At 36.2% G+C, this 25,337-nt stretch overlaps 1 protein-coding gene across 6 annotated transcripts in view; it reads left to right on the forward strand.

Moving 5' to 3' along the window:
• Nucleotides 1–25,337, forward strand: part of LOC111158801 (mitogen-activated protein kinase kinase kinase 7) — a 74,762-nt gene that overhangs the window by 20,393 nt on the left and 29,032 nt on the right. For 3 of the 6 annotated variants that reach the window (XR_002641377.1, XM_022521064.1, XM_022521066.1), the window contains exons 6-11: nt 8,450–8,574; nt 11,762–11,890; nt 13,609–13,739; nt 15,544–15,625; nt 18,329–18,459; nt 19,133–19,262. Coding sequence is in view for 5 of the 6 variants with exons in the window: in XM_022521064.1 (XP_022376772.1) it covers nt 8,450–8,574; nt 11,762–11,890; nt 13,609–13,739; nt 15,544–15,625; nt 18,329–18,459; nt 19,133–19,262 (728 nt within the window). In the remaining variant the exon portion in view is untranslated. Of the gene's footprint in view, nt 1–8,449; nt 8,575–11,761; nt 11,891–13,608; nt 13,740–15,543; nt 15,626–18,328; nt 18,460–19,132; nt 19,263–22,801; nt 22,888–25,337 lie in introns of all 6 variants that reach the window. The other 3 variants (XM_022521062.1, XM_022521065.1, XM_022521063.1) reach the window with 2 other exon arrangements.

The raw sequence follows: 25,337 nt of genomic DNA on the forward strand, positions 1-25,337 counted from the left end.
ATTGACTAATGATTCAAAAGATATAGGCAAGCATCAGGTACATAGCGTCTTTTTCTGAAAGATCCAGAAACTATTAGATGGAACTCTTCAAAAGTATCCCTTTTCTTCTGCATTAGGTCACATTTCAGCTTTGAAATAACTATTTCTAAACAATATACATGAAAATATCTCACAAAAGGAAGTCTTTTGAGTTTTCCAACATCTTTTCTATTCCATAATTTTACAACTAAAATAACTACCTTCATTCTCTATCTACCCATACTCCATAAATCCATAAATATTAGATGTATTTACTGAACCTACTTAGACCAGTTATGTCCTACTAAAATCATTTGTAGATAGGGCCTGTAACTTTTGCTAATAAATACCATCAGTATATTTACAGGAAGTCTGGCTTAGGTCATACATTCCTCTTGGGCATCCTTATGTGTGCACTCATCCTGTAGTATTTCAGATTATCTTTGGGACATCCGTATTCAAACTGGGCTTTAGAGTTAGAACTGATTTTTCAGAATGTACTGGGAAGAAAATTCTTTGAAATGGCTGTGTTTTCATATGAAATTATATATACAAGCACATGTACTATGTTATTGTCACTGGAAAACCTGTGGATTCTGTGGTCAGGAAGAATTCCTCTGAATGGCATATAAAGAAGGCACCTGATGATTTGGTTAGGTATTTTATATAATGTCAATTTGTGCCCTATTTTATTAATCTTTTGCAGGTTCGTTCGCATGTACTTAAGAAATAAAAGTGTGTTTTTGATCCCAGCTGTGTGAATGTAAGCCTACAGAGAACGTTTAGGTGCATATTTCAGTGAGCCTTGAATATCATGCTCATGGCTAATGGCATATTAAAATCTTAGTGAAGGAGTACTAATTAAAATAATAATAATAATGTAAAAGTCATTCAGAAAAAATTGAATCTATCAAGATGAAACAAGGAAAACCAGTTATAGTTCTTTTGTTGGGTAAAGAGTAGTTAGAGCTGGAACAAGAACAGTGAAACAGGAAGTTTTTTGTTGATGTGCATATAAAGGTAAATTGCATTTAGCATTCTTTCCACTTCAGTTATTATAGGAGTATTTGTGACATTATGGAAATGTGTGTAGCAGTTTATCTGGTTTATCATAGTCGTTGGACTAAAAAGAAACTAATTCCTAAATAATCTCTCCAGTTAGAATTTTAATATGAAAATTATATATAAAGAATGTATAAAAATTGTAATTTCAATGGACCCCATATACTGCTATTGAATATTACTACAGTGTGATGGTACAACTTATCTTTATTTCTGTTTGTCATCAAGAGGAAAACTTAAGTAAGGGTATACTACTTGGTGAATATATTTGGGTAATATAGCACCTAGGAAAATCAGAATCTTAAATTCAGAAAATTTTCTGGAAATCTTTCATTAAATTAGTCTAACCATAATAAGAGTTATGTTCCTCCCACACACACATTCAAAGCATAAGAATGGTTTTGGGTTTGAACATTTTTAGAAGTATCTTAAAAATAAAGATATTTAAAATAAGGACCATTTTTTTCCTTCTTCCTTAGAGGTTATTTTACTTTTTTCTTTAAATTATATGTTGTTATTCTCAAATAATACATGTTTGTGATTAAAAACAAATTCAAATAGTTAGAAAAATATAAAGCAAGTCTTTCCTGCCTCCTATTCCTCAAAGGTAACCACTGTTTTGTTTTTTTAACAATGTATGGGTTATACTGTATATAATGTTTCTTTTTTCACTTACTTGGACATCTTTTCATATCACTGTATTCAAATATTTACCTCTTTATTTTTTAGCCTCATTTTTAATAGATAAATAATATTTCTGTTACCTCTTAAGTAAGTACTTGAAACTATTCTTGGTCTTATAAGCAATCTCAGAAGACTTGATTTGTAGAGCTGTTTTTAGAAAACAGAGTGCTACTGAGTCTTTTAATGTTTTGAGATTCTGCATAGTTTTTAATGCCCTAAGTTGGTGCTTCTCAAACTTTCCTACCCCTCAGAACAAAGTTGTGATATAATGTAACCTCAGCCATTCTAAGACTAGGGACAGAGCCCAAATAACCCTTCTTTAGGAATTTTGCATGCACATTTTACTTCACCTGCATATATTGCGTAATTTGTTTTAAAATCAGTGTTAGGATGTTAAAAATACTTAAAACTGAGTAAAAGTGATGGTCCATGGAGAAGTGCTAGCTTTAACTTAAGGCTTTGTAGGCTCCCTGCCACTTATCCTGGCATACACTAATATAATGGCAAGGTTTCATACCCTGGTTTGAAAACCGCATAAAGTTAAGCTACAGTATCTATGCACTTAAATCCTAACAACCTGTGAGTGCTGATAGAGATTGTATAGAAATGTGGCTTTGATTCTTATGCTCACATGATAAGAATTTTGACACTCTAGAGTATGGCGAACCAGATCAACTGAAAAACCATCCTACAACAAACACCCAGAGATAAATGTGTATGACAACAAATATCCTTTTACATGTATAGGTGATCTTACAAGAAAAGAGAAATCATCAGGACAAAAAATGGAAAGCACTGAATCCTGAGAGAATTTAATCCAAGCATGGAAGCTAAAACTATTGTGAGCTGTCATTATCAAAAATGTAAAGCCCTGGTGTTAATGGCTCTTGTGTAATTGGAGGTAGGTCCTGTGTTCTGCACCAGGTGAAGTAGCAGAACTGAGATCTCTCCATAAATTTAGGATTCCTGGAGGGAACAACTTAAAAGTAGGCTAGAAAAAATACCAGTTTTCTGACTAGGCAGACATTTATTTCTTAACAGAGGTCTCCCCGTATGTTGTTGCGAGTTGAATTTGCCCTGCTTGCACAATCCAGAAAAATCCCAACAAAATAGATTGAAAGTGTTTTGGGATTGGTAGTGTCCCACGGCATCTAGTAGTAAGTGAAACTCCATTTTAAAATCCTATGTTTTGGGGCGCCTGGGTGGCTCGGACATTTAAGCATCTACCTTTGGTTCAGGTCATGATCTCGTGGTCCTGAGAGCAAGTGCTGCGTCGGGCTCCCTGCTCAGTGGGGAGCCTGCTTCTCCCTCTGCCTCTCTCTCTCTCTCTCTCTCTCTCTATATATATATATATATATATTTCTCACGAATAAATAAATAAAATCTTTTAAAAAATAATAAAAATTTAAAAATAAAGTCCTATGTTTTCAGTCCAGATTTTAATTATTCCAGATTAAAATTGATCAGATATGAAGCCACAATAAAAATTACCACATCCATAAGGGTCCAAGTTACCATGGGTAAAAGTCAGCAGAAATAACACAAAGCAGAAGTAAGCCCTCAAATATTAAGACTCCAGATATTTGGGGGCGCCTGGGTGGCTCAGTGGGTTAAGCCGCTGCCTTCGGCTCAGGTCATGATCCCAGGGTCCTGGGATCGAGTCCTGCGTCGGGCTCGCTGCTCAGCAGGGAGCCTGCTTCTCTTCCTCTCTCTCTGCCTGCCTCTCTGCCTGCTTGTGATCTCTCTCTGTCAAATAAATAAATAAAATCTTTAAAAAAAAAAAAGACTCCAGATATTTGGAATTATCAATATGAAATATAAAGTAAATATGCTTATATAATTTACCCCCAAAAAGGAATTAAAGTGTGCAAGGAATAAACTATACAAAATGACCAAAAGAACAAAATTCAACATTTAAGAATAATTAAAAATTTAAACTAGCAGATCTGAAATAGGTGACAAGAGAATTGGTGAGCTGTGAGATATATCTGTAACTACCCAGAATGCAACACAAACAAATAAATAAATGAGAAAAATAATAGGTTAAGGAACACAGGGAAAGGAAAGATAGGACTAACAGCACAGAACTCCAGTAGAAGAAAATAGGATGGAGAGAGTTTATAATTCAAGAGAGATTACGGGCACCTGGATGGTTCAATGGGTTAGGCCTCTGCATTCGGCTCAGGTCATGATCTCAGGGTCCTGGGATCGAGCCCTGCATCAGGCTCTCTGCTCAGCAAGGAGCCTGCTTTCCTCTCTCTCTATACCTGCCTCTCTGCCTACTTGTGATCTCTCTCTCTCTGCCAAGTAAATAAATGAAATATTTTTAGAGAGAGAGATTGGCCAGGAATTTTCTGGACAAAGGTATGATTTCTAAGCAGGATAAATGAAGTCTACCCTGTGACACACCTTAGTGAAGCTACAGAAGAACAAAAACAAAAGGGAGATTTTTAAATCATCTGATCAGAAAAGAGATTACCTACAAAGTATTGACAGATTGAAGTACACTTTCCAGCACCATTAGTAAAATCTGGAAAACTGGAATCATAACTTCACAGAGCTGAGAGAAAATAGTATACCTGCCCTAAATTACTTTCTAAGAAGAAGGTGGGAGTTAAAAGATGTTTTGAAACAAAACCTGAGAGAATTCACTATAAATGGACCTTAATTGAAGGTAGTTGGGATAGAAAGAAAATGGTTATGTAGGACAAGTATAAGATTCAAGAAGGAATGGTGAAACAAAATAAGTAAAAATAAAATAAATGTTGGCTGTAAAACAAAAATATCTTTTTTGTGTAAGAGAAGGTGGTTGAAAGGGATTCAAAATAAAGAATTATTTCTTTATAGAAAACAAGTAGAATTACTTCTTGTTTACACATGACTTTCAGCTTTTTTTTTTTTTTTTAATAAACATATAATATATTTTTATCCCCGGGGGTACAGGTCTGTGAATTGCCAGGTTTACACACTTCACAGCACTCACCATAGCACATACCCTCCTCAATGTCCATAACCCCACCCCTCTTCTCCCAACCCCCCTCCCCCCAGCAACCCTCAGTTTGTTTTGTGAGATTAAGAGTCACTTATAGTTTGTCTCCCTCCCAATCCCATCTTGTTTCATTTATTCTTCTCCTACCCCCTTAACCCCCCATGTTGCATCTCCACTTGCTCATATCAAAGAGATCATATGATAGTTGTCTTTCTCCAATTGACTTATTTCGCTAAGCATGATACCCTCTAGTTCCATCCATGTCGTCGCAAATGGAAGGATTTCATTTCTGTTGATGGCTGCATAGTATTCCATTGTGTATATGTACCACATCTTCTTTATCCATTCATCTGTTGATGGACATCTAGGTTCTTTCCATAATTTGGCTATTGTAGACATTGCTGCTATAAACATTCGGGTGCACGTGCCCCTTCAGATCACTACGTTTGTATCCTTTAGGGTAAATACCCAGTAGTGCAATTGCTGGGTCATAGGGTACTGGCACAAAAACAGACACACAGATCAATGGAACAGAATAGAGAGCCCAGAAATAGACCCAAAACTCTATGGTCAACTAATTTTCTACAAAGCAGAAAAGAATGTCCAATGGAGAAAAGCCTCTTCAATAAATGGTGTTGGGAAAATTGGACAGCCACATGCAGAAAAATGAAATTGGACCATTTCCTTATACCACACACGAAAATAGACTCAAAATGGATGAAGGACCTCAATGTGAGAAAGGAATCCATCAAAATCCTTGAGGAAAACATAGGCAGCAACCTCTTCGACCTCAGCCGCAGCAACATCTTCCTAGGAACATCGCCAAAGGCAAGGGAAGCAAGGGCAAAAATGAACTATTGGGATTTCATCAAGATCAAAAGCTTTTGCACAGCAAAGGAAACAGTTAACAAAACCAAAAGACAACTGACAGGATGGGAGAAGATATTTGCAAACGACATATCAGATAAAGGGCTAGTGTCCAAAATCTATAAAGAACTTAGCAAACTCAACACCCAAAGAACAAATAATCCAATCAAGAAATGGGCAGAGGACATGAACAGACATTTCTGCAGAGAAGACATCCAGATGGCCAACAGACACATGAAAAAGTGCTCGATATCACTTGGCATCAGGGAAATACAAATCAAAACCACAATGAGGTATCACCTCACACCAGTCAGAATGGCTAAAATTAACAAGTCAGGAAATGACAGATGCTAGCGAGGATGCAGAGAAAGGGGAACCCTCCTACACTGTTGGAATGCAAGCTGGTGCAACCACTCTGGAAAACAGCATGGAGGTTCCTCAAAATGTTGAAAATAGACTTTCAGCTTTTTAGGTAATGATATAGAGAGTGTTTTACACATTTAAATGTTTAACTTTTGAGTAAGGTAATAAAACTGTCTTTTACTTTCATAGTTCTTTTTGCACTTTTAAAGTGCTTTATATTGATTTCAGTTTTTATAGGAATAATAAGTTACATTGGGATATAAAATACCTAAAACTCTGAGTATCGGTTTCTTTAAAGGAATCCTAATAGCTAGGAATATTAGTTAAAACCAGCTGCTGTAGCTAATATTGGGCTTATCACAATAGAAATTTATTGCTCATGCATGTGAAATCCAAAAGAGGGGTTCCTGTTTGGCAGATGATCTTCCGCATTGTCATTCAAGGACCCAGTTAAGCTCCCTCCGTTTTGTACTTCCGCCGTCCTCCAGGACTTTGGGAACTTAAGCATTCAGCCAGCAGATAAAGAGAATGGAGATCACATATGAGAGGTTTTTTGAACAAGGCCTGGAAGTGACCCTCCCACCCTCAGTGGCCCCAACTCAGTCTTAGGTATAATTACCTACAGTAGAAGTTGGGAAATGTCTAGTATGCCCCAGAGGAAGAAGGGGATGGCTTTTATGAGCAGATGGCCAGTCCCAGTCACCCAGAGTATTTACTGCTCTAACCACCGGTTAGAGCCACTCACGGCTCTTCACCAGTTAAACATCTCAAAGGCTCTAACAGTCACCATCCAGTTCACCATCCGGATGAACAGCTCAGGATGACATGCAGTCCTCCACCTGTGGCCTTCCATAGTTTGGAAACGAATGAATTGAAAGGACAAGTTATCTGTCACCTCTCTCTCTCCCCATTCACCCAATACATAATAGCTGAAAGATGGGGCAATCAGTAAAACTTTCCACTGGGGAAAGGGAAGCATGGAGGCATACAGTAGTTCCTAGTCTCTAGGGGTGAAGTCTTGGCATTGTCTGGTCCCTCTGCCCTGGATTTGTAAGAGGGGTCTTGATCAGACCTTTGGCCCTTGAAAAGGAACTCCCTTATCCATTGCTCATGATTCCAAGCTTCACCCTTTCGTGGGTTCCCCCTTGTGCATTCTTTATACTATGCCAGATGTGGGTATTGGTGTATACTCTCCTCCAAAGCTGTACAGATTTCCCAGCTGCACACTGGTTATGTAAATCTGGGCTCCTGAGGATTGTTGTAAGACTCAAAATAATCAAAAGTCTTATTTAGAAATTTGTAGTTCATTTGACAGTATTAATTTCCTCAAGAGTAGGCTTATGATCACCCTGGTTCCAGTCAATTTCATGTGCCTGTGACTATTACCAGAATTCTTTCTTAGGCAAAATATTGAACCTGGTTTATTTGATTTCTGGCCACATTGCCTTTTCTTAGCGGAACATTTTAATTAAACTATTACGTTCAGGTGGGAAGTACTTTCTCTTAATTTGTTCTTTGCTGCGGTACTGAGTCTTAAGGGCTTTTGTCAGTCTTATTTCCTGCTATTTGGAGTTTAGAAGCAGTCAGCTTTTCCAGTCCTTCAAGGCCACATTATCATAGGAGACAATTTTTACAAAGTGTTTTGCCATGTCATTACATGGATCTGTTTCTTTCCAGTCTCCAGTTTTAGCTTTCTTGCTGCCTGTTGCTAAGTTAATATCAAATATATTAGATTTTTGTTATAGCAGCATCCACTTCTACACCAATTTCTTATATCGGTTAGAGTTGCACTGTTAACAGTAGGTAAGCTCTGAAATCTCATAGCTTTACAAAATACAAGTTTGTTTGTTGTTGTTGTTTTTTTTTCCACTCATGTGAAGTCCAAAATGAAATAGTAAGTTTCTCATGTGGTGGCTCAGGATCCCAGGCTCCTTGTAGCTCAAAATCCTCTGCACTCCATGGCATATGAGGAAAGGAAAAGAAATATATATATGTGGGAGATTTTTATGGCCAGGCTTAAAAGAGAACTACATCACTTCCACCTACAGCCCATTGGCTTGAAAAACACTGCAATAGGTAGATTGAATTTAGGGGACAAGTGACTTACAAAAGTATTGATATCCATTTACTTCCATTTTAGAACACATAATGTTGACCTACTAGAACTTTTTTAAATCCATATTTTATTTTGGCCCAGAGAGATGTATAGTCAGGAAAGATTATGGAGATAGAGATGAAGACATCAAAATGTGGATCTAGCAGTCTCCCTAAGAGAGCTAGGTTAAGGCAATTTATTTTTTGCTAATATTCCTCTGAACCATTGAGCTATTAGAGTGACCAAGAAGTGTTTGACAAAAGTTGATGACATTTTGCTTAACCATTTCTATTACCACAAATGCCTCCTCTTTTATTGTAGATAATCAAGTGTTGGTCTTACAACCTTTGTTTTTGTTGTTTTGTAAACAGCTTGCTGCTGGTTGCAGGCGGGACAGTATTAAAAATCTGTGACTTTGGTACAGCCTGTGACATTCAGACTCATATGACCAATAACAAGGGGAGTGCTGCTTGGATGGCACCTGAAGTTTTTGAAGGTAAATGACAAAAGCATGTCTTGACTGATAAGATGCCTTCTTACTCCATGTACATCCAGAGTGTGTTTATGGCTTTACCCTGTTTCAGTGGTTTTATTTCTGCATAGTACATACTAGAAAGGATATACAGTTGACCCTTGAACAACATAGAAGTTATTGGTGCTGACCATCCCGTGCGGTTGGAAATGCACATGTAACTTTTGACTCCCCCAAACTTAAATACTTATAGAAAACTATTGACCATAAGCATTAGTGATAAAATAAACAGCCTTTTAACACATATTTATGTATGTATGATATACTATATTCTTACACGAAAATAAACTGAAAAAAGAAAATGTTATTAAGAAAACAGTAAGGGAACTACATTTATAGTATTGTACTGTATTTCTCAAAAAAAAAAAATCACATTTAAGTAGACCTCTGCAATTCATACAAGTATTCACAGGTCAACGGTACTAAAGTCTAAGAGGCAGTAATAAATACAGCCCTAGATCTTAAATCTCATAGCAAGATTTGTGTTGTCTAGCAGTGTCCTATGCAAGTTCAAGTATATGTACAGTCAAGCCTCATCTTCCTTTTCCACCTATTGCAACTGTAAAATGTGCCTATTTTTAACCTGAAAATCAGTATTCATGGTTCTTTCATGGTTATTTGCAGGCATGTATAGAGCAGGGGAACATTTTGAGTCGTCCAACATATGTTCCCAGCTAAGTAGCAAGACAACACACTGCCTTCTTATTTCGGCTCTTATATTGTGTCATTTTAATGATCTACTTAGTGCTGTGTTTTTTTCGTTTTTTATGTGCTTTTTGTTGGTGATTTCGCTGTTTAAGATGGCCTCCAAGGGCAGCATTGAAGTGCTTTCTAGTGGTTCTAAGTATAACAAGGCTGTGATATGTCTTAACAGAGAAATATGCTAGCTAATCTTTATTCAGACATGAGTTATAGTGCTGTTCCATGAGGTCAATGTTAATGAACTCACATATATATTAAATAAGGTGTCTTAAACAGAAACCCATATAAAACAAGGTTATATACTGATCAGTGACATTAAGAGGTTCACAGGAACCTAACCCTGATTGCCCCCATGAGCAAATGACTCAGCTTTCACTAGTCCAGTCTTCACAGAAACTTTATAGAACATAAACACCAAGAATAACAAGAATCAGTTGTACTTTGTATTGATTTCCTAGCAATTAAAAACTGACAGTCTAAATGAGCATGCCTTAAAAGGATTGCAAGTAATTTGGTAGAAATATGATACCGAGAAAGACTAGTAAAGGATGAGATGTTTAATTTCTTTTACATCTCTGTATCTCACTCAAGTTCTAAAAGAATGATCCATAAATTTCATAATACCTTTCTGTATGAAAACATCAAGTTATCTTTTAAATGAGAAAAGTTGAACTGAAGATGTGTGATTTGTGTGTTAGAAAGTATGTCCATTAAATTCAGATATGTTCAGTAATCAGATTCTGATTATGGCTTATTTCTTTTATTTTTGATGAATTTAACGTTTTTTTTGTTTCTTTGTTTTTAGCCACCTGAGAGAAAGAGAAATTTGCCAATGCAGTTGGTCTCTTGAGTGGAACTGTTTTGCCATAAAATTCAGTTAAAAAGTGAATGAACCAGCAGACGTTAAATTGTACAAAATTAAATAGTGCTTCCTGTTTTGTTTTGTTTTTTTAAAGATTTTATTTATTTATTTGACAGAGAGAGAGATCACAAGCAGGCAGGGAGGCAGGCAGAGAGAGGAGGAAGCAGGCTCTCCGCAGAGCAGGGAGCCCGATGCAGAGCTCGATCCCAGGACGCTGGGATCATGACCTGAGCCAAAGGCAAAGGCTTTAACCCACTGAGCCACCCAGGCGCCCCCTGTTTTTAAGTTCATATACAGAATACATTGATTTAAAACTATTCAATTTTTTTAAAGATTTTATTTATTTGTTTGATAAGAGGGAGTGGCAAGCAGAGGGAGAGGGAGAATCAGGCTCTCCATGGAGCAGGGAGCCCTATGTGGGGCTCGATCCCAGGACCATGGGATTGTGACCTGAGCTAAAGGCAGACGCTTAACCGACTGAGCCACATAGGCGCCCCTGAAACAATTTATTTAAAATGCTTTTCTGTGAGTTAAAATCACATAGTATTACTGTAATGTGAAGAGCAAAAAGACTTATTTATACCAGAAGCCAGAAATAATTCAGAGTAATAAAAGTTCATACTGTAAGGCTATAGTGATTTCTTCATTTCTGAAAGATGTCAGTCCCTATTACCCAAATTAGATTTTAATATTTTAGTGCTTACAGTATACTTCTTAGTGCATGTGTGGTACTATAGTCATTCTTACATGGATTTTGGGGGTTTGGGGAGTTTTTTTGCTGTGTAGTTTGCTAATGGGCCCAATTTAGTGATCCTATAAATTTTGCAGCATAATCTGTCAATTGGTTATAATCATTCTGAAAAATTTGTTATCCATCATTTTCACTGCTTACAACATTAAAGTTTGCAAATTAAGAATTTTTGTCTTGCCAGATACTGAAAAGAAAGTTTTATCATTTAATTAGAAATTTCTTCTGTTGTGATAGTAGAGTAATGAATGGGGGAGGAAAATTTAAGAATGAAATTAAATTCTTAAAATGAAAGAAAGGAGGGGTGCCTGGGTGGCTCAGTGGGTTGAAGCCTCTGCCTTCAGCTCAGGTCATGATCCCAGGGTCCCGGAATCGAGCCCCGCATCGGGCTCTCTGCTCGGCAGGGAGCCTGCTTCCCTTCCTCTCTCTCTGCCTGCCTCTCTGCCTACTTGTGATCTCTGTCTATCAATTAAATAAATAAAATCTTTTAAAAAAAAATGAAGGAAAGGAAAGTACAAATGTCTTATACTCTGCCTCACAGAAAGTGGAAGTCTGAATAAATAAAAGACAAATCCTGTGGCTCTCCATGAAAAGGTAGAAAATGACCACCTTTCTAAAGTGGGGTTTTTTAGTGCATCATTAATATTCGGTTCATAAATAAATGTTTTGTTGCAGAGACTTAAGTTACTTAAGAAATTAAGAAAGAGTAATTTCTCAGCTATACATGCAGCATCCTCCTGTTTTTGTACATAGTGCTCATTCTTAAAAATTTATGAAAGCAATTGTTCCTGTAAGTCATGTGGAAAAGAGTCTTGAAATTATACCACCTTTTTCTCTAGGTAGCAATTACAGTGAAAAATGTGATGTCTTCAGCTGGGGTATTATCCTTTGGGAAGTGATAACACGTCGGAAACCCTTTGATGAGATTGGTGGCCCAGCTTTCCGTATCATGTGGGCTGTTCATAACGGTTTGTAAAAAGAAATTTTTCTTTTATATATTTTGTATATTTTCTGTCTGGACAATTGTATCTACCCCAAAGAAGACCATTTATCTCTAACATTAAAATGTCCAGTTCTCCTCACCCCCAGAATCAGGTAGGGCAGTACTGAGAGTGGTCCTGTCCTTTGCCCAAGGCTGAGGAGGTCTGCTGATCCTGCTAATTAAGGAAAGGCCATCAGTAGACAGCCAGAGCCGACTACCTAGGTTGGCTTTCTCTAGGGAATAGAGAAGCTTCAGATTGGACTCTGTGGAGAAAATAAAACTTAAAAATAAATAAATAAAATCTTTTTCAAGGTTAGGGTAATTGAGGAGGTATAGCCTTTTCTCCTGAGGGAGCAAAGAATAATAATAAGAATTGTTACTTCAGCTATTCATAAAGGCAAAACACAAAGTGCTTCACATATGCTTTCTTTTTATCTTCTCATTCATCCTTATAAGGGGAGTATGTTATTGCTTCATTTAACAGTTATACGATTTTACAGAAACCAAGACTTAGAGAGGGAAAGGAAGTTACTCAGGGTCATTAGATTAGTAAAGTATTGCTGGGATTCCCATCCAGATCTTTCTGATTCCCAGTGTCCCTATTTTTAACTTACATTGACTTATGAACTCAGTGTCCTTTATCCCTCCTGCTTTTTTTAGACATGTAGTTGTGATGTTTCTAACCACTGAAGATATTAGAATACATGTTCTTCATTAATCAAGTTATTTCACATTTGATTTGGGAAAATAAACTCTTCATGGAGGGAAGTTGCTTAACCTTTTTTATTTTTATATCATTCTCTATTATTTAATTTCTGTCAATTGGTTATAATCATTCTGATTATGGCATTTAAATTTTACTGGCATTTTAGTACACTATTCCACAGATCATAAAAATACCTGCCTAACTACATCATTCATAGATTTGTCAAACAGTACCATCATATGAGTAATCCTAAGTGTTCTTAGTTTCCTGTACTGTCTTTCATTTTACCACCTTTAATGTCATTGTAGAGAATGCTGGAGCATTGACTAAGACAATGTGTTTTGTTTTTCTATTAATTGTCAGTAAATAATTGACTGTCGGGGAAGTACAGAATAAAAGAACTAACTTGTTAGTTGGTAAAATTACAAGGATTTCATTATATTTGAGGCTCTTTTTCGGTTAGGGACCTTTCTGTTAATCTTGGTAATTACACAGAAGTTGACAGGTTTCAGTTGGTGAAGAGATGGATTCACAGCAGCCAGAAAGGTCTGCCACTGACAAAAGAGTCATTTAGAGATCAGTGAGTATAACACCATAGTTGATGACTTTTCTGTTATGGAAGGTGATTTTTCAAACACATTTGAAATTTTTATAGTGAATCTGAAAACCTACCTAGTTCAAGTAAGATTACCTCAAAGCACCCATTAAGCCATTATTACTTGTTAAAAGAACAATGTTTAGAACAAATGAGATATTATTTCTCAGTCTTACTCCTACTGTACTGCATATATTTTAATTTAACTTTGGGAAAGGTGTACCTTCCCCTTTATGAAAATATAATGTAAACCTAATAGACAAAAAAAAGTATTTATTATTCCAAAATAAATCTTAAATTATAAGATCTATAAAATAAATACTGTATTGGGAGTACATATAAAAAGCTTACACCATTCTTTGGGTAAATCCATTCTTTCCCCCCTTCTAATTTTCAATTATAGGTACTCGACCACCACTGATCAAAAATTTACCTAAGCCCATTGAGAGCCTGATGACTCGTTGTTGGTCTAAAGATCCTTCTCAGCGCCCTTCAATGGAGGAAATTGTGAAAATAATGACTCACTTGATGCGGGTATAATCCTTCTTTTGAGGGGCTTTGGATTTAGGGGAATTTGATATATACTGAGTCTGGGATTTTAAAGTGAAAAGACATATTGCTGTTTTCTGCTTTATACTTTCCTGTATTGTCCAAGTTAGAATGGGCATTTATTACTCATATAATCAGAGGAGAAGACTTATTTTGGGGGAAAAAATCTAGTTCTTTGTAATGGAAGGATAGCTTAACTAGATTTCTGAACTTGCTTTTTCCTCCTGCTTAATTTAGCGAACAAATGTGTTTGTTTGGGGGCCTGTTTCCTCATCTGTAATCTGAGAAGCTAAATTAGATGTCTTTATACAGGACTTGGGTATTTTCTTACTCTAATACTTGACAAACTAAATTTGAAATTTTCTTGAGTATAGATCTTCATCAAGCAGTCATTTTTGCAAGGCAATAGAATGGTTGTATTCCCAGACACATGTATTTCATGATTTTTACCTTTTGGTGTTTAATTACATATTTTTAGCTTTTCTTGTACCATTAAAAAGTTAAACATCTAGTATTTAATAGAAATTTTTAATTTAGAAGAATCCTTTCAAATGATTATCAAAATTTCTTAGTCTATAATAAGCAGACACTTGGAATTATTTTAATAATTTTAGGCCTCTAGTTTTTGGTACATTAACAAAAATCTCCCAAGTGGTACTTTGACTTTAAAAGTTCACATACTTATTAAGTGCCTGAATTTTAGAACAGTAGAATAATTTTGCTCGGTAGAAGAACCTTTCAGTCTCCTTAAATGTAGACTTCCTAGATGGCCAAAGATTTGTTTATTCTACTGAAAATGATTTAGGTTAACCAAGCTTGCACTAACTTGATTAAAGTTTAACCCATCATATGTGGGTGGGTACCAGCTATATGTACAATTTTAGGCCCTAAAGATGTGCTCATAAGAAAACAACTTAGTTTTCATAGTGAGATACCTTAAAACATTGGGATATATAAATTGTTCAGATTGTAATTGTACTTATATTTGCTTTGTCTGACTTGAAAAGAACACCTTTCTTTTTTTCCCTGAATTCTAGGGTTTTTTTTTTAAGATTGTATTTATTTATTGACAGAGATCACAAGTAGGCAGAGAGGCAGGCAGAGAGGTGGGGGGAAGCAGGCTCCCTGCTGAGCAGAGAGCCCCATGCAGGGCTCGGTCCCAGGACCCTGAGATATGACCCGAGCCAAAGGCAGAGGCTTTAACCCACTGAGCCACCCAGGCGCCCCCTGAATTTTAATTTTTGACAAGCAAAATTTCCAATATTGTATCTCCATTTTATAGAGGAACAGCCATAATCTGTCTTTGATATTCAAAATATTCTGATTATTCTCTGACATACCAAACTCAGTTGTCAGACTGACAATAATTTTAACAATTTGAAAGTTTGTATCGGTGCTATGAGAACATAAATACATTTTACCTAAGTACAAGGAATAATACTATTATATTTGGTATGTTCCTCTAGAAAAATATAGCTGTTTTCTTGAGGAGTATCTAGGCTCTGTGTAAAATAGATACTACTTAAGTACATACACAGCATTGATCACAGTTGAAATTTAAAAGAGTAGCACATTATCATCATCTTTGCAAGTTCACAAACTTAAGGCATATACTGAGTTTAGACCTCTATAAATTCAGTATATGCTGTAGGGAAAATAAAGCACCATCTCCGCTACTTTCACATCCCAGGACAAGGAAATAATTAATGTGTATTCTTCGAGTTAATTCTTACAGTATTTATTTTGTATTAAAGAAATTTTAAATTTTGATTTACTTTTTCATATATAGTACTTTCCAGGAGCAGATGAGCCATTACAGTACCCTTGTCAGTATTCAGATGAAGGACAGAGCAACTCTGCCACCAGTACAGGTAAATGGATAGATTGGAAGAGTAATAACTTAATTTTTTTTTGTCTCTGTTCCCATGAAATTATAATCAAGAGGCAATGGATGATGTCTCCATTTGCATTTTAATTTCTTCATTTCATATGATTGACTGCAATTTGGATTTCCAGGTGCATCATTCTTCAGGAAGGTACCCAGATTAAAGAGTTACTAAAGTCTTGCTTCCAAGTCGTAGAATTCTTGTATAGTTAAATATAAAAAGATAGTATATTGTATTGCTGGGATGTCATTCTTTATTTGAAAAATAATCATTTTTACACAGATATGGGTAAATCAAATAATATTAGAAATCATTGTAAATTTTAAAAACTGCATATTTTTTTATCATGAACACTCTTCTTTTTGGTCTTTATAGAAGAGTCTATAGAAACTCTTATTTAAGAACTCTTATTTTTAGTTCAAAGTTCCTTAGTTTTCTAAATACGGAGTAGTAGGATCTGTAGTTTGTGATCATCAGAAGAGACAGTAGAAATAAGTCTCTAACTTAGAAAAACTGCTTTTCAAAATATATGGCATTTTAAGCACTCATTAATTTAATTACAACTAAAAGATACATGTGTATATGTACACATATATTTATCCCATACTTAAAATTTTATTTTTACTGAAAAATAAGTTTGCTGATGTTTCCTTCACCTCAAAAATAATTACATTTATTTTAAGCTGGTTTAATAGTTTTTCCAAATTCTATTTTTACTAAAAATCTTTAAGTTGCTCTGAATTCTAAAGTGAACTTCTCTAAAATTCCTTTATTTGTTTCTACCACCACCTCCAAACTCTGTCCCTGTTTAAGTACTGTGACCTTCAGGCCTTTGATCCTTCCATCTTTTCACTGAGCCACAGTTCTCTTAGATCCTTCCTTTTATCCTCCCTTCACTTAATTCCAGATAGTTATTATAATTTCTTGTCTTAGGCTTGTTTGACTAAACCACAAATGGTTCGGTCTGACACTCAGCTTGCCGTTGCCTGTAACTGTGCAACTGAATGTGGCTGGAGACAATACGTGTTTACTGTTTTCAAATGCTTTAGTGATAGAGTGATGCTGGATGGTTGTACTGTAGTTTAGTCTGTCTCCTCTTGCCTGGGTGACTTAATTTTACACTTTAGCCTCTCTCCTCAAACTTCAAATACCTCCTCTTCACTCCTCACTTTTAGCTGATCCTATTTACCTATTTCTTTGAAAAATTGGAATGATCAGAAGATAGCTCCCAGAGGCTCCCCTACTACATTTGCCCACCTACCTATGTATCTGTGCCCATCTGGTCTACGTTCTTTTTGTTACTGTGGCTGAGCTCTCCACGCTCCTCACCAGAGGCAAGCTTGTCTACTTGTGCACTATATCCCATCTGCTCTTTGCAGCAGTTCTTCCCTCAGTCTCTTGCATCACCAGCCTTTCTACTGGAATCATTCCCAGGGCATATATAGTCTATATTTGCATCCTCTTAGCTTCTCTCTTCCTCATTCTCTATTGCCCAGTCTATTGAGGCTTTTATTATACCACTACTCCAGAATTGCTCTTGTCAAGGTCACCATTTGTCTCCACATGACTAAATTGAAATGATTTTCAGTTCTCATCATTTTTTTTAAGATTTATTTATTTCAGAGGGAGGGAGGGAGGAAGTGCATCCATAAGCGTGGGGGAAAGGCAGAGGGAGACAGGGAGAGAATATTAAGTAGACTCCCTGAGGAGCACAGAGCCTGACTTGTGGCTTCATCTCATGACCCTGACATGAACCAAAACCAAGAGTTGGATGCTTAACCAACTGCGCCACCCAAGCGCCCCCAGTTCTCATCTTTTTTGGCTTTCAGCAACATTTGACACAGTTCATTACTTTCTCCTTATATGTTGCACTTTCTTTAGTTGGTCTCTTGGATATCATACTAGCCTGGATTTCCATCTTCTATCTCTGGCCACTTTCTCTGATAGTTTCCTTTGCTGGTAATTTTACCTTCCCAACCTATTCATGTCAGCATGCCTAGGGCTCAGTCATTAATATTCTTTTGTTTATCTCTCTATACTCGTTTCCTCAGTAGTCTCATAATATTACAGCTCTGTATACCATCCATTTGCTGATATTTTCTTCCCTCCCTGACCTGAACCTCATACTCCTATATCCAACTCCTTACTTGATATCTAATAGGAACTCAGTTGTTAAGCATCTGCCTTTGGCTCAGGTCATGATCCCGGGGTTCTGGGATCCAGCCCCATGTTGGGCTCCCTGCTCGGCAGGAAGCCTGCTTCTCCCTCTTCCACTCTGCCTGCTTGTGTTCCCTCTCTCGCTGTTTTTCTCTCTGTCCAAATATATACAAATCTTTAATAGGAACTCAAATTTACCATTTTCCAAAAACTAAGTTCCTGACATTCCCCTCAGACTTACTTCTCCCGTTGTCTTCCCAACTTTGATTAATGGCTGCTCTGATTTACTAGCTGAGGCTAAGAATCTTATAGTCATCCTTGATTTTTAGAAGATTAAGCATTTTGGTTCCCTTTTTGTGTTATCCTTAAAATTCATTTAAAATGGGTTTAGATCTCTTCATTGGCTTGAAAAGTCTTATTTTGTTTCTGTTCATGTCTTGTTAGTTTAGAAAAGAGTTTAAGTTACATATTATTGAATGAAGCCTCTGTATTATTCCCAACCTGTAGTCATAAATATTTCTACTTTCCTAGGCTCATTCATGGACATCGCTTCTACAAATACCAGTAATAAAAGTGACACTAATATGGAGCAAGTTCCTGCCACAAATGATACTATTAAACGCTTAGAATCAAAATTGTTGAAAAATCAGGCAAAGCAACAGGTTTGTTTTGTTACTAAAAGTAAAATGTGATGACCTTACTAGTAGTCATAACTTTATACTAACTGAAATTTTTTGTTACCTTCCATTATACTAATGCTGAATCTTGTTCCTGAAGCAGACAGATAAGAATAGAGACATAAAATGAGATTCTCCAACTATTTATCACTGATCAAATTATTTTCCCTTCTGATGTTTGCTGCCTTTGCCAACAGTGCAGCTCCCTGCCTGTGATGTTCCCTAACTTTAATGGTTGATGATTAAAAATGTAAGAATGCTAAAAAAAAAAAAAGTAAAATGCTTATTTCTTGGTTCTACTGCCCAGTTAAAGGAGTTTGCCCTAAGTCTATCATTTCATATTGTCCAGATATATTTTTGCTATTATTGATTTAAAAGTATTTTAAGTGATTTCATTCATCTTACCTGCGGCATTTAGGTTAACTAATAATTGTAGCCTTTAACTCCCAACTCCAGTGACTACCCTTTCCTAAAGGCCCCTTCTGGAGCTTGCTGTCCCTTACCCCTGCAGCTTCCTCTCCCTTAAAACTTCCCTTTTCTTTCAGAACAGAACAGAATCCATTAAGGATCTCAGGTGATATCTTTCTCATCCTAGGCTGCCCAGGATTTTTCAATTTAAAGAGCTTCAGTAATTCAAATTGACCTATAATTTTAACAGAGTGAATCGGGACGTTTAAGCTTGGGAGCTTCCCGTGGGAGCAGCGTGGAAAGCTTGCCCCCAACCTCCGAGGGCAAGAGGATGAGTGCTGACATGTCTGAAATAGAAGCCAGGATTGCTGCAACCACAGGTAAAAAGGAAATAAAAATCTGAAGAGGAGTAGAAAGAGTAGTTTTAATCGTTTCAGCAGTGGGAGTATTGGGTTTTTTGTGTCATAAAATTTTTTAAAGCAGGAAATAGGCTTACAAGATACTTTCTAAGCTTCTAGCGGATAATTTATATGTTTTTCTCCAGTTCCAAATAAAGCAGATATGACTTGTAAAATTATTTGGATCATAAAATATATTTTTATCAAATGTAATTCAGCTCGAACATGAACTGAAAATTTAAGTGGAAAATTGAAATTTTGCCAAAACCAGAATGTTTTAGAGGATTTTTAGTGATTCTACTAGAATTTGTGCTGAATTCAAATAATAGCAAATACTTTGTTTTGAAATTAGTAGAAAAATGTACTCTAGATCCAAATATGATTTGGCCTTACTATCTGCACCTCTTCCTTCCAGTAGCAAAAATAGCTAAGTTGGGTGTAGCTAATTCTTTTAATTGCTATATAAAAGATCGTGGTAATTTTATTCAATCTTGGAAAAACTAGCATTTAAATTACATTTTTTCAATTCTTAAAAGGATTAATTACAAAAGCATTGGCTAGCACAAAAACAATTACAGTTGACCCTTGAACATCGTCCAGGTTCGGGGCATCAACCCGCCATGCATTTGAAAATCCACATGTAGGGTGCCTGCCTGGGTGACTCAGTCATTTGAGTGTCTGACAGAGAGTCTACTTGAGCTTCTCACGCTTCTTCTCTCACCCCTCTCCCCCGGCTCATGCTGTCTCCCTACATAAATAAATCAATCAAACCTAATAAAAATAAATAAAGAAATAAATAAATGAAAATCCAGGGGTACCTGGGTGACTCAGTTAAGTGTCTGACTTCAGCTCAGGTCATGATCTGAGGATCAGGGGGTCGAGCCCCGTGTCAGGGAAGAGACTAAGTGAAGAGCCGCTTTTCCCTCTCCCTTTGCTCCCCACCCCCTCATGTTCTCCTCTCACTCAAATAAATAAAATCATTTAAAAAAAAAAAAAAAAAAGGGAAAGGAAAGAAAATTCACATGTAACTTTCTACTCTCCCAGAACTTAACTACTAATATTGACCTGAAGCCTTACCAGTAACAAATAGTTAACAAGTTTTGTATATTATATGTATTTTCTACTGTATTCTTACAGTAAAGTAAACTAGAGAAAAGAACATGTTATTAAGAATATTGTAAGGAAAATAGGGGCACCTGGATGTCTCAGTTGGTTGGGTGGGCATCTGCCTTTGGCCCGGGTTATGATTCCAGGGTCCTGGGATAGAGCCCCGCATCTGGCTCCCTCTCCCTCTGCTGCTTCCCCTGCTTGTACTCTTTCTCTCTCTGTCAAATAAATAAATAAAATCTTAAAAAAAGAAAAAAGAATATTGTAAGGAAAATACATTTATAATACTATACGATATTTTTTTTAATCACATATAATTGGACCCACGCAATTGAAACCCATATTGTTCAAGGGTCAATTGTATATGTTTTATTACCTGAGTGAACTTGTAACCTTCTTTCTAACCAGGTTTCAGCTTAATAATGCTGGCTTAATTTGTTTTCTTTCAGTTCTTCCAGGGGTAGAGGGAAGCTAATTATAAAAGTAAATACATTTCTTTTATGGGAAATGTGGAAATGGAAACAAACAACCAAAAAAACAGTTTTCCATAATTGTCCCACTAAGAAATAAACACTTAACAGTTTTGTGTATTTACCTCTGGTCTTTTAACCATATATGTGTATACATGTGTATTTTCATGTATCATGTATTTTCATATACATTTTTAATTTAGCTAACCAGGTTGGTTTGTTTGTTTTTTTAGGTCTTTTTTCTCATTCATTCGTTTTGTTTTGTTTTCTAAATAGAATATTCTCCCTTTTTTGTGGAGCTCTTTTCAGAAAGAAGTTTTCCAGAGGACCATCATATTGTACTTGTCTTCATCTAATAATGAACACTGATTGTATCAGCATTAGAATCAGCTAGCTATAATAGAATATTCAGAATAACAATGTCTTGAACACATAAGCTTTCTTTTTCACACATAAAGAAATTTGAAGATAGGCTCTAGGATCATTAGGTACCTGAGCTCCTCTGTCTCTGGGCCACAGTCCTATTGTGTGGCTTCCATCCTCAAGGTTACTTTGTGCTCCAGAATAGCTGTCATAATCGGCAGTCATCACATCCACAGTCCAGGCAGCAAGAAAGGAAAATTAGGGAAAGGCCAAAGGGTCCACGCCCAGGCTCTTTCAAGGATCTTTACCAGAAGTTCCCCTTAACAACTTCCATATAGATGCCTTCGGCTATAGTAATATGGTCAAATGGCTACTCCTGGCTGCAAGGGAAAAAAGGATCTGTGATCTTTTATCTGGGAACACTGCTATCCTGAGTAAAGTCAGGGTTCTACTGCTAAGAAGGAGGGAAGAATAGAGATTGGCAGGGGACTGGCAGTCTTGGCCACACAGAAGATCTTTATAAATGATCAAGTTGAATGAAGCTCACCAGCCACTAACAAACAAGCCTTCCTGGTCTCTGAATCGCAGGTGTTTTTCTGTGGGGTGAGGGCATCTCAGTGTAGTGGCAGATGAATAGTGCACACAGTGATAGATCTTCACACTTGGGGAACCTTTTCACTTGAAGGATATCATTCAAATTAGAACTGCTAAATAATGATTGCTATTCTAAAAAAAGAAGTGGTGTTATAACGGTTTTTATATCTTTGCTAGTGTCAATTTTCTAGTCAGGCACTAGTTTATAATTATTCCTTACAGAAGTGATATTTCACTAGGTTAAAAACAACCATATTTAAATTATCCTACCCTCTCTAAATATAGAACAGATGCTGTTGAACGTCACTGAATTTTATATAGTTCAGATTTTTTATGATTGTCTTACTTTGAAAAACTCATACTCTCCAGCTTTTAATACTGTTCATATTTAATGGCAGTGCACCTTGAACTTTGGAAAGTACAGTAAATACTCAGTTTAATAGAAGTATATGTAAATATTTATTTACAAAAGCATAAACATTTCACACTTCAATTCAGTAATTACATTTAATCACAAATTTTACTTTATAGCACACTTCAAGAAACATCTGATTTGAACATATATTCCTGTGTTTGTGTGATTAAAACAAATATGGCAGCTTATTTCTTTTTAACTCCTCTCTCCCTTCCCACTTTCATCCTAGCCCTCCCGTCGCTTATCAGTGATTTCACTTAGGTAGTTTGTTTCTGTGAACATGTTTGAAATTTAGCTTTGTTATTACCCTGCAGCTTTGTTTGTCTCTGTCCTTTTTGTTTTCTTTTACTGCTAATAAAACTAGTATATGAAACATCTTTATTGATAGTTTGTTTCTCCTAAATCATGCCTTTTCTAAGCATGGATAAAAAGCTAGATAGTTCTGCATGCCATTCTGCATGAAGTATTATTAACATAACTATTTGAAAAGTATTCTGGTTTTGTAGTTAATCATTTTCCGTGTTACTGTTTGTGGTTGTTTGCATGTATACTGTATATATATGTTTTTGCAGCCTATTCCAAGCCTAAACGGGGCCACCGTAAAACTGCTTCATTTGGCAACATTCTGGATGTCCCTGAGATCGTCATATCAGGTATCATAGACCAACTCAGGTGGTCTAATAGCTGTGGGACCGAAATAATGAGCCCTGGTACTTATAAAATGCTTCTTGCTCCAATTCGTCTAGGACATAAAAATAGATACCTTGCATGCAGTGACTAGGAAGACAGATTGAAAACTATACATTTATATATACTGAAGCAGACTTGACAGGATACCTTAAATCTCCAAAAAGGAGGGTAGTAAACCTTTTCCCAGAAGGGAGAACACTAGCCTAGAATTTTACCAGCTTGCTTGCTGCTTTTAAATGAGCAGATGAGCTGAACCAAGACTTTTTTTGCACCCAGCAGAAAGAGGAAACAACTATTTAAAAATATTTGTTGTCCCTTGGCTCCTTTTCTTCCTTATTTTCTACTTTTCGGGTTCCCTCTAGGCTTCCTATCCAAGCCTCTTTCTGTTGGTAGCAATTGAAATTTGAAGTTAAGAAAAAAGAATTGCTAAATTCCATTTTGCCTTAACCTAGAAGATAGAAACAAAGTAAAACCAAATGAGATTTGCTGCATGGTATCCTGCCAAAGAATCATGGTCAATTCTGATTCTTATATGCTATCAAGAGAATCTTCTTGCAAATTTTATGTTTTTATACCTAACTCACACATGGTACTTCAGCATCTCAAATTGGTAAATTGCTTTTATTTGTTACGGTAATAATTTCATAGATGAATCTAAATCACCATATTTGACAAAAACTTAAATGGCATATGTAACCTTCATTATTGGTTAATATATGTCATCAGAATTATCATTTATTTCTCCATCTGCTTTGGGTTTTCCTCGACCTTTTCCCTAAAAAGAAATACACAATTTTCCCCACACACATTCATGGGTATGATTTGGGTAAATTCCTCAGCACTCTATACACTGCCTGTAATTGTGCTTTTAGCATAGTATTGTATCAAAGTTGAAAACCTAGAGGTCATTTTCTCCTCTAGTAAAATGAAAACAAAATAGAGACCATGTCTTTGTTACTTACTACTGATGGTATCAGCAGTTATCTGACACAGTGCCTCACACATAGTGTTTAATAAATATGTGCCTATTAAATAAACAAACTGTTATTGACCTCCCATGGCTAGGAACTAGGATACATATAAAATCTGTATAAATTATAAATATGCATAAAACATAAATAATACAATTCTTAGGCATTTTGTCTGTATAAAACCATTTTATATTAAAGTAATTTTTATTCTTTCAAAGTGCTTTATTCTGTAACACCATCACTATTGCTGTTCAGAGAAAAGAATTAACGCATGTCTTACATAGTAATTTCATTTATTGAGTCATGGCCTGCTTGCAGAATTAACAGAGTACTTGAGATCATTTTACCTCTGTACTGAAAGGTACAGCATTTAAAGGAATAATATTTTGACTAAAGAAGTGGGAACACAAATATGCATACTGTTAAGCTGTGATTACTTTAAATTTTCGAGTGAATCAGTAGAATTTAGAATTTGGCAGTATAATCTTAAGCCATGTCTTATGAGTAGCATTAAGAACACATACACCACATGCATTGAATGATATAGCCAGTACTGTACAAAATAATGAGGGAGAAAAAAGAGAAAGAATAGTCTTAATGGTTCTCAGCCACGATGAATTTGCCCTCCAGGGGATATTTGGCAACATCTGGAAACATTTTTGGTTGTCACAAGTGGCAGGTGCATATATGGTGAGCAGGACCCTGGGACACTGCTGAACATCCTACAGTGTACCAGATAATCTTCCAAAAGCCAAGAATTACTGAGCCTAAAATGTCAACAGTGCCAATGCTGAGAAACTGCTTCGATACTCTTGTGTGGCCTGTAAAGTAGTTTAGAGTACACCATCCTAATTGACCTCTACAACAGTCTTATAAGTGGGTTACCAGATTAAATTACAGCTCTTTTAGGAGTGAGGAACTCAGATCTAATGGGTTTTGAGTGGTTTTCCCAGAGGCAAATAGCCAGGATCCCAACCTAGATCTGACTCCAAGTCACATCCATTTTCTCCTCTTTTGTTTGAGTCAGAGAAGACAGTAATTCTGCCTTGCTCCTGTTTAGTGTTCACATTAAAGAGAACTCTTTGGCCAGCAGACTCTTTTTTGACACTGATTCCTTGTTGGGAGTCAGGAAACCTTAAGTCTGCTCTTAATTGCCAGAGCATCAATGCTGTTCAAATACAGATGGTATTCAGTAACACATTTTATTAAATATTTTTGGTGACTCCCCCCCCCCAGATAATCCAAACATTAATCAGTTTTGCTTTCTTTAATAAAAGAATACAAGCACTGAAATTAACAACAGTTGGACATAAAAGCCAGACATTAATGTGTTCTTAAGTTGTATTTTTAAATTAAATTAAATATAAAAATATAACCCATGCTTTGGGAATATTTCAAATGTCTTACATGGCCATTTTAATTTATAAAGAAAGATGATCCTTAATTC

This window comes from Enhydra lutris, unplaced genomic scaffold (genome assembly GCF_002288905.1).
Source record: "Enhydra lutris kenyoni isolate GAN:26980312 unplaced genomic scaffold, ASM228890v2 scaffoldscaffold63, whole genome shotgun sequence".
NCBI lineage: Eukaryota > Metazoa > Chordata > Mammalia > Carnivora > Mustelidae > Enhydra > Enhydra lutris.